Below are 14,469 nucleotides of genomic sequence, written 5' to 3' on the forward strand. Positions count from 1 at the left end.
CTGCAGGAGAACACTCAAACTAGTTGTGGTACTGGCAGATTTCTCCTCTCGTAATTTGGTGAATCTATCTCTCGCAGACCTTACAAATTGTCACATGAACCTGTCTGCAGTGCTGTGAACTCCTCACACAGTCGTGAGAGGCAAAGTCACCTGGACAAAACACTGTTACAGGTTTGTTCACTCACCCCAATACAACCACACCAAAACTCTGAGCACACACAAATCATCACAAGGACCTAGCTATTTGGTCTGTTTTTTTTTTTCCTCTTCCACCCACCCCAAACTCCCTGCCTCTCTAACCTTACATAAATGAGCTCAACATAAGCAAGGGACTACACACTATTGAGGTCAATGGAGTTTCCCCATCATTTCAGTGAATCCAAAGTTCTCTGGACTTGATTTTTCCACTCATTTTTGTACAGACACCTGTATTTGTACATTGAAATTCTCCAAGTCAGAATAACATCCATTTATATCTACCCTGCAAAATGGAAATAGCTATGTCAGGAACCAAGGCTGTGAAGAATCAAGCACCCCCAGCCAGCTGCTTCAAAAACCAGGAGATGAACAGATCTCAATCCCTTTCCTTGAACACTAAAACCATCACCAGCTGGATATAATCTGCCCCCTGAGCCATGCTGGGGACCAGACTGAAGCTGCTGACCTTAAAATCTCACAGAAAGTCCCTGAGCTCACAGCACCAACCCAGCTGTGCTCAGGCACACTCTTGTCCCAGCCCTGCTTTGAGTGACCCCAGTGACAGCCAGGTGCCATTCTCTGCCAGGGTCTCCCCTTCCCTGGCAGACAGATGGCCTGGACAAACTTTGGAGGGAGCCTGTGAGAAACTCCCGTGGATTTCAGCGGGAGCTGGACAAAAGCCAAGGTGAATTTCCTCTGCAACAACACTATTCCCTGCCACAGAGCTTCTCAGGCAAAGCTTATCACCATGGTTTCTAAAGTACTGCTGGTACCAGAAAGTGAACACCCTCCAAAATTACTGTCTGCATGTAACACGAGCTTCATCACATCTTCTGCTTCGTTTATCTCCTTCAATCCTCACCCTCACACTAGTTTTTGCATTTTACTCCCCAAATAAAGCCACGTGTTGGCCAATGGACATTAGCATTGCTGACAGCAGAAGGGAGGAGAGCAAGGCAGACTTCCCTGATCTCTTAAATGTCAGTGCATAACAAACCCATCCCATATGGCTGCCCTCAGTAACACAGCCCCGTGCACCTTTCCATGAGTCTGTCACAGGGGGAACAGAGTTTTATTCAAGAGACCAATCTGCTTAAGAAGAGGTTACTTCACTTCCTGATCCAGGCTTGGAAATTCACCTTTTCCAAACTTCCTGGTGCTTGGCTCAAAGCTCACCTGGAGAGGTATGGATGGATCCCAGCTAGAGGGGACTAAATTATCCCACTAGCCCCTGAGGAAGCAGCAAAGAGAAGACACCTCATATCAGCCAGAAGAAAGGTGTGAGCTGTGAGCTATTTCACCATTAACCTGTATAGCACACACTCCTACATAGTTGTGCAGCATCTGCAATGATTTTTAACACTCAGGGGCCTGATTGTCATTTTGATATGATTTATAAAACAGAATTAAAATACAGTTTTAATGCTAGAGGATATTTAAATTGGTTGAGTTTTAATCCAACACACAATATAAATAACAGCTTCAGCAGTGAAGAGATTTACAGGTCTAATCCAAACTGGATAATTGTCACACACCTCATCACAGAAATTATTTGTAATGGATAGATAAGGAAATACAGAGATACTAAAGAAATGAAAATAATAAAAAAATTTAGGCACAGATGAAACAGCTACCCAACATCTTCTTTAATCAGCTAATACTAAAACCTCAAGCATCCTTATAACAGTAAATTTAACTTGGACGGCTTAAACCGAGGTGACATTGAGTCAGACCACAGCTATTAGATGAGTAGGTACAGCCCACTAACATCACAGACACTTCCTTGATTGTGTCAGCCCTTGGCTTGCAACTGCAGGAGACAAAGCAGGAGGTATTTTCAGACAAATTTCTACAGCTGGAAATGTGCTACATTGTGGTTTTCAAATAGCCGAAGTTTAAGCTCTGAAAGGATTGAGGTAACAGCAGCTATCAGATATGCTGGGTAGAAGAAATAAGTGATTTGGGAAAAGATTCACTCCCTTTAAAGTAGACATTTGTCCAGTGAGATTCTTAACAGTGGTTTGACCAAAATACAGTGGTTTTCAGTCAGCAGCAACTTTCACATTGACTTTTATGGACACTGGAGCAGACTTTTTTCCCAGTCACTTTTTTACAACATTGTTTTCATATCCCCTGTATTACAGGCATTAGGTTTTCTAAAAAACATGCAAATTGCTTTTGTAAAACTTGACACTACCTTGCTGCCTAGTAAGTTGAACTAAACCAACAGTTTAAATAGCTCAGCTCACAGCTAATAAGCAATTTAAATAGCTTTGCTTTGCTAAGCTCAAGTAGCTGTATCAGGTTTCATAGCACCATCAGTCACTGCCAAATCCATAGGCAGCATTTAAATGAATCATTAGCAATGGCTACCCCCAGGAAAAAGAAAAAAAAGGAAAGCAAGGGAAAAAATATTTTAAGAGCTAGGATTCAAGTCATTGTCACAATTTCTAAGAGTACATGCCCCATATGTGACACCAAAATGTGTCCAGGAAGCAAATCCCACTCGAATGCCTGGGCCCAAATATATTTGTCCAAGTAAGGACTGAGCTCTGTGTTCTGACCACAACCTGCTTCACAAAGACACGAGTACAGACGGGCCCGTTTCACAGAAGGAAAAGCTCGAGCTTGCAGAGGTGAGGGTTTGCAGCACAGAGGGAACCAGAAAACTGGGAGGTTGCTCCTGTGCCGTGTGTGCCGAGCCACAGCTGCAGGAATGCGATCACAAACGCACTGCCGAGCTCTCTGGATCAGAAAGGTGAATGGCAGGATAATGATGTGAGGCACTGGGAAAATGCAAATTCACCAAACACCTTGTCTGAACTCTGTACAGAGTGCAGCAGAAGGTACAACCCACGCTGAAACCAGGGAATGAATGGCACTGGGAGCCTGATCTCACGTGCACCAGTGTAAGGCTGAAATGAGTGAGGAGCACATTAAATCAGGGTACTGAACTAGACTAGCTAACGTGCCTGCTCCCTGCACAAGGCTGCATGATCTGACTGCATGTAGCAGCACAGACAGGAGCACAACCAGAGCTCTCAAAAGCTTGAACAGCTCCAGAGGAGAGCAGGACCACACCGAGCCCAGAACTGCAACTGACTGACACCAAGGGTGGGGGACCACTGTGGCTCGGTTCTCTCCAAGCAACAGCTAAACTGATCTACCAGTATGGAAATGGTTAAAAGTGACAGCAACTAAACGATTTGCCCTTAGAGACGCCCAGGCAGAGCGACACAGGCAAGTTTCCCGTGGATGGATGTTTCGATCATCCTGGACTCTGCGGGGCACTGCTGCTCCAGACAGGTTTTGATACTTCTTTCTCCAACCCCAAGGGCAGTTTCTCTTTTATGTTCCAGTGAAACTTTGCATAATTAAGAAGCAGGTGAGCCCCCTGTAATCCTGAGAAGAAACATGGGGAGATACTCATATCCTATTTCTCCTTCTACCCCTGTACTTCTGTTCAGTACTCCCGGGTATCAAATTCGGACACGTGCATGTCATTTTAATTCATTATTTATCTATATACTCTCAAATTGTATCACTTTGACAACAATCGACAAATCTATAGTGGGAATTTGGACACTTGAAAGCAGCACAGGAAGCTCAGAAACTGGAGAACGATTCCTTACCACAGGGGGGTGAGGAGAGGCAAGGAAAAGGTGTAAGAGAACATAATAGGATAAAAATAAAGTAAATTAAATGTGTGGGCTTGGAATCCCCCAAGACATTCTGGTCGAGAGGATCTCAAACCTATATATAGATCAAACCAAAGGCACAACCTTAACCTCTGTTCCCTGATATTTAGTTCACAAATTGCCCTAATGCCAGGATTTGGCTTTTGTCCCCTCTTGTAAGTTAGAGAATAGCAAAAATACAGGACTAGTTTTTGGAAATCCCAAGCTGAATTCTCTAAGAGATCATCACATGTGGTCAGAGACTAGTGGCACATAAAAAAAAATTAAAAGGGAAAAATATTTACACGAATTAGGGATCAGCTGGCACAATTCAGGCAAGTTTACCGCGTGCCTCCAGCAGCCAGAGCTCTCGCTGAACCAGCGAGAAACATCTGACCATGAACTCGCCGCACATCCCGCAGCCGACCGGCCAGGGACCGGCCCGGCCCCCGCTCCTACACCCCGGGCTCCTCCCCGTCATTCCGGCGGGGATTTCGCGGCCGGTGCTCTCCCTCCGCGGCGTGCCCGCTCCGCCGGCGCTCCCGAGCGGGCGGCAATGATTAATTACGTTATAAAACGCCGCTCCTGGGGAGCGCTCTCGGGGCGGCCGCGCTCTGCCCGCTCCGCACCTGCGGCGGGACGCGGCGCCCACGCGGGTCGGGGCCCGGCGGACTCACCCCATGTCTCGGCACCTCTCGGCGGCGGCGGCACCCCCGGGCGGCTCCCCGCGCTCGGCGGCCAGCGGCGGCCGCGTCCCCACTTCGCACATGCGGCCGCCCCGGCCCCGGCCCCGGCTGGCTGCGGCTGCACGGCGGCTGCACGGCGGCGAGAGCCGTCCTGCTCCTCCTCCCGCCGCCTCCCTCCCCCCTTACATAACCTCCCTCCCGGGCGGCGGCGGCACCGAGCAGCTCCCGCGGCACCCGCCGCCTGCCAGGCGGCAGCGCGGGGGCGGCGGCCGGGGCGGGCCGGGGCGGGCCGGGGCGGGGCGGGCGGTGGGCGCGCCCCGGGGCCGCTCCGCTCCGCTCCGCTCCCGCTCCCGCTCCGCTCCCGCTCCCGCTCCGCTCCCGCCCCGGGCCAGCGCCGGGGGCGGGCTGTGCCCCGCGGCTGCGGGATCGCGTCCTCACGGTGCCCTCGCCGCGGGGCGGCGACCCGCCGAACGGGGACGAGGCGGCGAGAAAACTTCGGGTGAAGTTGTGGGGTGTCCCCGCGGGGCCCCGCCCGCGCCCGGGGAGCCTCAACGGCGAGAGGGGAGAGGGGTGAGCCCTCCCCGGGGACCGGCTGCCCGGGACCGACTGCCCGGGACCGGCTGCCCGGGACCGGCTGTTTAGGACCGGCTGTCCCGCACCGGCTGTCCCGGACCGACTGTCCCACACCGGCTGTCCCGGACTGGCTGTCCCGCACCGAGACGGGCTGTCCCGGACCGGCTGTCCCGGACCGGCTGTCCCGCCGGCAGCCCCGGCTCCCCGGCGCGGGCACGGCGCGCTCCGAGCGCGGATCCCGGGATGCGCTTCCGACCGGAGGCGATGCCGCGCCGAGGGATGCCCGGTGAAACACGAGCGGGCGATTCTGTCCCACTGTCTCGCCCTCCCCGCGTCTTTTCACGCTCCGAATCCGCGTTCCGCGGGCCCTGAGTGCGGAGGCTGCGAGCCCCGGGGCTGTGCCAGCCCTGTTTGGCCACTGGCCCTGGCAGAGCCCAGGTCAGGAGCCGCGCTCAGCCAGCGCCGCCTGCTCTGCCCAGAAATATGAATCTCCTTTTGCCCTTCTCATCCTCGCTGCGAATCTGTGCCACAAAGGGTTTCAAAATGATTATTAAAAGTTTCGTGAAAATAAAAAGAGAGACGATTTCTAACTAGGGAAGGAAAATTTGGACTAGTGTGGAAGAGCCGTGTAATGGCTACCCAGCCACGAGGGTGACCCTGGCATCTGGCCGGCAATCACAGGACACAAATCCATAGCAGAGCCGTGGACCTGCTCGTTCGGGTGTTCACAGGACTGTGTACACAAACACACTTACTCTTTCGTGGAGAAAAAACGCCCAATTCACACATGAGACAGGCTTTTAACTTCACCCACACAAAGTTATAATTAATATTCTGCCATCAAGAGTGATTATTTTCATCTCTTTTTTTAAAATCTCACATTGATTTATCCTCTTTCCAAGGAAGTTTAGAAGTTGTGGGAAAGGCTTGATGTTTGCTTGCTTGAGCTTCGTGTGTAATAACTGGGGGTGTCCCTAGTATTACCTTGGGATAGGATACTATCACAGGAATCCTGAGAGGAACAATTAGCCAGCAACCAAACACCTTCCTGCTATGGACAGTAGAACCCCTTTCCTGAACACCAAAATGGAATTTCAATCCCACACACTCAAAGTCCATGTCATTGGGGAAAAAAGGAGCAGGGTGAATTACACACAGACATTTTCACAAGGCCATGGGATGACATCTCTCCAATGTACCTGCTCTCTTTACCATGGTCAGAGGGTTACTGTGAAGGACACTTAACTCCTTACCTAACCACTGATGACAAAAGTTCCTATATCCTGTTCTGCCAGCTGAAGGTGAGGTTCCATTTCCTCTGAGATAGCCAAAAGTGACAAATCTTTCACGTTCATGATAACCTGCATCCTTGAATATTGCTTTGATGTGACCCTTCCTCTCTTCTAGGGGAAACTGAGGGATAACAGTCTCTGAGGGTAAAAACAGCAGCCTAAAATCTTGTGGAAAAAACTCTCACCGTGAATCTGAGCATTTTATAACACTGTTTTTACACCATTTACCTCATTTTGTTAAATTACATACTCCATTCATCAAAGAGAAATTGTCTTGGTCCTCTCTGATTAATTGGCTCATTTTGGTAAGTATCCAAAAGCTGTGTTTTATGAACCAGTGCTGCATGAGACTTACAAGTGTCTAATGGAATTGGAGCAAAATGGGGTAATGCACTCACTATGTGTGTCATGATGAGAATTGGAAATTGGAATTGCTGTTGCCTTAGCATTTTCTAATTTTTTAGTCTTTTCCAATCTTGCATTCAAGACTGTGCTTTCATCCCCATTTATAAAAATAAAGCTTTAAGTTTATGGAAGCATAATTGCCTGTGAAATTCACAATACAAAATTTTGTATATTGCTTTTGTTCATAAGGTCTTCCCACTTCATTCATGCTCTGCAGAACTGTCTTCTAGGAGAGAGAGGGTTAGTCCAATTTCTTCCTGAGACATTTTCCCTGGCAGACAGCAAGTTAACCCAGTTTTCTGCTCATATTTGGGTTTCTCTAAGTGCAGTCCCTTCATCTGAAATTCCCACTATTCTTTCAGATGGATGAGGCCTCCTTTTTCTGTCAAAAAGAGGATGAAGCCCTGTCCTCACTTCAAGTCAATGGCAAAAGTCTCATGGATTTGAGTAAGGCCCAGATCTCATGCAAACCATTTAACAATATCAATATTGAATTAAGCAATTTTTCTACAGACAGTTCCATCTTGAACCTCTCCACCATCACTGTGTCCTAGTTTGTGTATAGTTCCCACTGATTTACATTATTTTTGTGTAATTTAGTATTCCAGTTGTTTAAGGTATTTTCAGTTCTCTGTAAATGAGAACTATAAATATGCTATCACAGTTAATCAGTTCTCAAGCTTCATATGTGACATGATCTTTCATTTCCGAGCTGGCTCAGGCACAGGATGTGTAAGGAGGGTAATTCAGGCCTCATTTAGTATTCACAAGTGTGCCCTTACTGCTGTGGCACACTCAGGAACACTCAAAATACAGAAGGCACACAATCCCTTGGTAGGATTCAAGCTGAGCAATAAAAATATCCACATTCTGTAAATGGGTCTAACTTCTTTAGATGAGAAGTTTTTTCTATTCCCACAGGCCTCCTAAAGATATAATTTTTTGATTCCTAGATACAGGGTGAATATCCTTTTCAGAAAGCTGGTCTAGCATTCTGAAAAGCAAAGACCTCATTGGGCTCTTCCCCTCTTTCAGTGTTTCTGTTCTCTCCTTTTATTTGGTTTTCACTATTGTTGTCTTCTGCCACTCTATTTTATTTTAGGTATAATTTTATTGCAGAAAACCTGCTGTTCAGCCTTTTTAAACTATTATATTTCAAGGTAGTTTTCTCTCTATTTCCCATGGCAGATAGTATTAAATAAAATATTCAGTACTGTGATTGTCTCTTTTTCCTCAAGCAGAACTGATGAAATCTGCAATTTTTTAATCCAAAAGAACTGTGCCGTTTCCCCTTTTTTCCCCCTTTGACAAATAACCAACCATTTTCTACCTTTAAATGTTATCTAGGAGTTTAACCAAAATAAGCTTGGGGGAATTCTTGATTTTTACATTTGAAACAGAGAATTAGTTTTTAAATCTCTTGACAAATGGAGAACTAATGTAATTATAATATCACTGGATATAAAATGTTAAAGGTGAGCAGCTGAGAAAAAAAAAAGATTTAAAATCATTTTGTTGAAAACACTCTGATTTACAGTATTTGTTTTTAAAACCTACTTAATCTGATATCTAATAAATAATTAGGGCAAAGGATCTATTTGCTTAAAATAATGAACACTCTTTTAATTAAAATGTCAGAGCTCACAATAAACATGAGACCTTCAACAAGTCCTCCAGCAAGACATCTGATTCCTAAGAAAAAAAACAGTTTACCTCTCTATCTCCATTAGAAATAAGCCAAAATAATCGGATTACTTTCTGTGTCCTCAAAAGGAAAAAAAAAAAAAAAAGAAGGGGGGAGGAAGTAATTTAAAAGAAATTTGTCAATCTACTTTAAAATGGGTTGCATGTTCTCTTATTCTTTGCAGTTTATTCTTATATTTACTTAGTGCCAGGAAGCACCTGTCTAACTCAAGTCATAGAAGGTTCATGCCCAGTTTCTACCTCACTTTTTAAAGAGTTGTCCAGTGAAATGTGCAAGTACCAAATCAAAGCAGATGTTTATGTAAATGCAAAGAGCTGTCATTGTCACACTGTGGTATATCTTGCCTTCTCAGTAAAGACAAAGGCAGCCAACCAAAAATAATTTCAAATGAGATCTTAGAGAGAGAAGACCTGAACAGATAAAGAAAGTCAGCAAAACCAGAACAATGCCCTAGAGCCACGACAGGACTCCAGCCTGGATGTAAATACCCAGCGAGATGTTGAAAGCTACAAAATTGTAAGAGGCTGATGGAGTGTAAGATGCTGACCACTGGCAGAGTCAGGAGCATCTGTCAGCATTAAAACACAATAGGACAGGTCCTCTAGGCATCCTTTGTACTTTGCTGCTAGAAATCCAGGTTGGGACACATCCAGGAGTGCACATTGGTCCTGAACATTAGTAGAGGTGGTCCCACACTAGGAACAAACCTTGTTCCCTTATCAGACCTCTGTACTTACTAGATAGAGCAACAGATAATCCCAACTCTCCTTCTCAATGTTTTCACTGATGTAGACACTGTGATTATGTCCACTGCACTGTAAAGGAAATAAGGCTGATCACCTGACAGCTTTTTTCTGCACATAGTGAGTTTTGCTGCTGTGCCCTGGATTCATGCTAATTTGGACTGGTTTAGCAGGGGACAGACTGGGACTCTGCAGAGTAGGTGAGGAGCACTGCATGTGAGTGTCCTTACAGCTTGTATTTGAGTCTATTTCCTTGGTCATAGGCACAAAAATACTGCTTTTTGAGCACACATGCATGAGTGAAAATCTTCATAAAGCTGCTCAAAGGCATGTACAGGTCTCCCAGATGATGAGATGGATCCTGACTTGCTCCTCAAAACTACCAAATATATTCAATTTTTCCCTTCCAATATGCAGTGCTTTGCATTTCATATGGCACTTTAGAAGTTATCAGCTTTTTCACTCAAAATTTATTTTGGGGGCTTTCTTTTTAAATCCCCAGAGAAGAAAAAAAAAGGTTCCATTTCATCTGCAAATACAGATTTTGACTCTGGTTTCCTTCCAGGCTTATATCATAAAATTCCTTTTATTTGCATTTTATAAGATGGAAGTTAGAGCAATCAGGCACTGATTATGCAAACAGGGTGGATTAGTTTTCTTTTAAACTAATTCAGATCAAAATTGTTGGTCCTGGCAGGCCAAATTATAGAAGAGAAAGGAGAAGGAAGAGCTGTATGTCTTGTCTGTTAGAAGCAGGACCCTCATATTGCAACTTGGCTGTCACAATGATGGTGACAGCCAAGGCTACAGCAGAGAAGCAGATAATAGGGAAGGGAAAAGATATTCACATTTTTGGTGAAAGCTTAATTTTCAAACATGCAGAATTGTATGACCATACATTTCAGCAAAACAGTTTGCTCACATGTAAATTTTCTTGTAGCTTGGGAGTTTTTAATTCTCAGGCCCTTTCTACCATCTGTAACTCAATCTCTATTTTTTAAAGAAATTGCAGACATCTGTTTAAATACCCATCTCTTCCGTCAGATGGGATTTTGGATTCAAAAATCTAAGCTCAAAAATAATACTGAAGTTGGATTTCATTTCCAAGCAACCAGAGAGTGGCATTTTCAATGCTGCCTTCCCAAGGAGCCCACTGTGCTGTGCTGGCTGTGTTGGGCTCTCCAGGGCAGCAGCAGGGTCTGCAGTGGGTTGTGAGCTGGGCAGGGGGACAGAAAGAGATGGGGAGGTGGAAGAGATCCCCCCAGGCTCATTGCAGGAGCCAGGGGAGGGAATGAGAAGGAAATGTGGGATGTTCCTGGAGGCTGTAGTGAGAAATATGGTTTTTCCTTTTTTCAGCCTGTCCTCCTCCATCACTGTGTTTCCCCCTTGCCCTTCTCCCTGGTGAAGGTGAGTGGATCCTTTTTCTGGGTGAATCCTTCAAGGACTGAGCAGCACTGACAGTGCCAGGTGGGAACAAAGTCACACAGGATTTCAAGGCTATTTACAAAACCTGATGGTTGGGGTGTAGTGGTGAGTACCCAAACAATTAACCTGAGTTCTTCATGACACAAGTGGCACCACAGCACAAGGTTTTTCTCCTCCAGTTATGAAAAATACCTTGACTTCAGGGAAGTCAGAGCTGGCTCAGAGATTGGAAGTTGGCAGGGCCCAGGACATCAGCTATGGGTGGTTTTCACAGACAGTGGTCATTTTCATTGGTGAAGAAAATTGTTTGTGACCACAAAAGCTGTATTTTGCACCATTCTCTGAAAAAAGTGTTGAGCTTTTCACCTTGCAGACTGTCCTATGGAAAGCAACTGAGATGCATTTAGGAAGTAGGAAAATGTCTTTATGCTTCCAAAATTAGAAAAGAAAAAAGAATAAAACCAAGCAATCTCCAAAAACATAAACAAACAAACAAGCAATCCCTACTTGCCTTAATTTATATCACTTTCAAATAATGAAAACTTAAAGATCTTGACTTATATCAGCCTTTTTGTCTAAGTTTTGCTAAACTACAATAATTAATCAATAATAATAAGCCACAAATCATGCTGGTTCTACTACACTAAAAACCCAGACCTCAAAAAGTAAAAAATTGCTATTTGATAATAAAATAACAAGATTACAGCTTCCACAGAGAAAGATACCAAGAATACCTTGGTAAGAAAATGCATTTTAAAGGCCTCAATTGTGTTGCAAGTTTGCCTGGGTATCTTCCTGGACAGTTCAAGAAGAGTTTCTACATTCCTAATTCTACTTTGTTCTGCAACAATACCTGGATGACAAAATACATAAATGCTACCAATCAGTTAAATAAACATAATTGCTTTTTTCTTTTTTCAGCTCAGTATTTTTCTTCTCAGAAAGTATCTACTGCCAACACTCTTAAATTCAATCTTGCAAAATTCTACATAACAGAAGTTATACAGTTCTTGTATCTAACAGTAAACAGAGATTCCACTTTTCTTGGGAAATGTCATGGTCCTTGGGGGGATGTATAAAATCCATACTCTTTGAAAAATCAGAGCAAAACTTTAATAAATGCAAATATTTTTTTAAAACCCCAAACATTTTAGAGACATATTTGCAGCTCAAGCATTCAGAGGAGCACTCTCTAGATCCAGAGTCCTTTCCTGGGTTTAGAATTAAAAGGATGGCATGCAGAGCAGCAGCCATGAGTAATATTAAACCAAGTTTTTCATCCACAGTTCAGTTTGGGCTTTGGAGCTGGGGGAGGGGTCACTGTGCACTACCATGGGAGGTGACACCAAACAAATCAGTTTAACACTGTGGGACTTGAGCAAAGGGGAGAAGAACACTTAGAACTTCCAGAAAAGCTTTTAACTGTGTTTTGTTTTAATTTATTCTTTAGCCAACAGAGAAATATTATTATGCACACATCAAACTCTTTTCTACATACTTGAGAAAATGAAGTCAACTCTACGAAGTATGGATGACATATATCCTCTATTTTTCATTTACTGTTTCTTTTCAGAAAAGCACATGATTTATGTTGTGGATGTACCGACATTTTTCTGAGTTTAATTTGATCATTTTCCTTCAGGAATAGGCTAATCTTCATCCATAGCCACCTTTAATAATATATATTAGTGTTCTTCTGCTCCTCTGTTTCTGACTGAATATTCTCTCTATGGTAAGTACCCTTTTCCCAAAATAGTTCATGACCACTCTTTCCTATATCTGCATGAGAGTTGTACTATTATTATATTTGCATGGAAGAAGTTAGGTGATCCTCCAAAAATGTTTTTCAGTGATATCATTTGTCCAACTTGTAAATGGATTTACAGTTCTAAATGTGACATCATAAGTGGCATGTGACAGAAGATCTAAGCAACAAATATTTTGCAGTCTCCTAGAAATCTAGCCAGAATAGCTCTTTTTACATCCTGTTTTTGCCCAAAATAATTAACACTTGGTCATAGAGAATAACCTGCAGCTATTGTTGTTGAGTATTCAATGTTTTTGCAATATTTGAAGCTGAACTGTTGCTGGAACAGTTTAAGAACATGGCTTTTGAGATACAATTCCACAGGATAAGCTGCTCTGGGAAAGAACAGGAGCCAGCCCTGGAAGCATAACAAAGCATGTTTTGAATGTACAGAACATGCAAAGCCACAAATGCCAGCCAGCACCACATGCTTAAAGCCACATTCAACAAACCAGAATTTCCTCAAGCACAATAAAGCCTGCTGTGACAAATAACTAAACTCTTGAGGAAACAGCTGTTAAAATGCATTCTCCTTTCCAGCCAAAAGAATTCTCACTACACAGACACCTTCAACAAGGTGATGCTTTGCATTTTGCTTTGTATTTACATGCAGGCATCTCAAAGCAATAGCATCCACACAGAAGCCAGCCCTGGCCCCCGTGATACTCCCCATGGAAAGAAACCCTGTTTTGACTTCACTGATCATGATTTGGTCATAATTGATTAACCCTCATTCCATTCCTGTGACACAAGGAGGGATACACAGAGATCATTTCACACTTCAGTGCAGCACAGTGTTTCTGGAAAATATCAGCTGTTCCAAAACAGAGGAGCCCAGCATGCAGTTTGAAACAGGATGCAATGGCCAACACCATCTCCATCTGGAACAATACAGGAAATGCTGAGTGGCATCATTTAAAATAGATTTTGGCCAGCATTCAGGGATTAAGAGACTTAATTTTCAAAAGGTGCACTGGGATCTTAAATAACCATAAATAGTCAGGACTTTGTATGGGTGCCTCACTGGAAGAGCAGCAGCAGCACATGCAGTGTGGTGGCTCCTCATGCCATGGGAACACGTTGCTTCCCTGCTGGATCATCTGCAGCTTTCAACAGGACCAACAGGGCTCCCACATCCTACTGAGAGCCACCACAAAGTCCTGACCCCGCAGAACGCGAAATCACAACAGTGCTTGGAACCAGTGGAACACGGATTTCACTCCCTGGAAATAGTCTGAGAGATCTGGCAGCAGCATTTCCCATCAGATAGCAACCATGAGATCTTTGATACCTTATATAACTGCTATCCTTAAATAAATTGTATATCTAGTTCATCATTTTCCCTCTGATTTAATTAGAATTGTGCTTAGTTCTTCAGGTTGGTGAAGTCTTATCTTGCAATATGCTGCAGATGCTACTGCTTGGAGATTAATGTTTGCCTTTTAATTAAAGTTTTTACTTGGGAGGTTTGTGATATCCCCACACTACCATTTAACACCAAGAAAATAACTGTGTATTAGTCTTAAAATGGGCAGCCATAGCATGTTGGGGACAATAGCATAATAAGAAACAATCATATTCAGCATATCACCAAGATCTACTATGTGGTTTTCATTTATATGTGAGGTTTTCTTAGCTTGTTTTTAATGAACCTCCATCAGAAGCTCCATCAGAATTATGAATTTTCCATGATAATATCTCTATATTTTTTTAATTTTAGACTGTCAAGTCGTCAGCAAAATCTTCTGCTCTATTGCCCACGAGTATCAGGAAGTTCAGCTGAGCACTGCCATGCTCAGCAGCTGATTGCCCCCACACCTCTGCAGGTGGAGTGGGGTCAGGGGAGAAACAGCCACAGCTCAAGAAAGCAGGAAAGGGAGACCTAAAACGGGGAGGGTGAGCAGGGCCACAGGAACAGCACTTTGGAAAGGTTCCAGGAGAGGAAACTGCTGCAAGAG

The 14,469-nt window shown here is 44.3% G+C and overlaps 1 protein-coding gene across 4 annotated transcripts in view; it reads right to left on the bottom strand.

Moving 5' to 3' along the window:
* HOMER2 (homer scaffold protein 2) overlaps positions 1-4,804 on the bottom strand; it is a 55,111-nt gene extending 50,307 nt beyond the window's left edge. For 2 of the 4 annotated variants that reach the window (XM_056499886.1, XM_056499885.1), the window contains exon 1: positions 4,553-4,804. In XM_056499886.1, coding sequence (XP_056355861.1) covers positions 4,553-4,644 — 92 coding nt within the window. In that variant the 5' untranslated portion in view covers positions 4,645-4,804. The remainder of the gene's footprint in view (positions 1-4,552) is intronic. The other 2 variants (XM_056499887.1, XM_056499888.1) reach the window with 2 other exon arrangements.
* Positions 4,805-14,469: the final 9,665 nt, after the last annotated feature.

Source organism: Oenanthe melanoleuca, chromosome 10, assembly GCF_029582105.1.
Source record: "Oenanthe melanoleuca isolate GR-GAL-2019-014 chromosome 10, OMel1.0, whole genome shotgun sequence".
In the NCBI taxonomy this organism is placed as follows: domain Eukaryota; kingdom Metazoa; phylum Chordata; class Aves; order Passeriformes; family Muscicapidae; genus Oenanthe; species Oenanthe melanoleuca.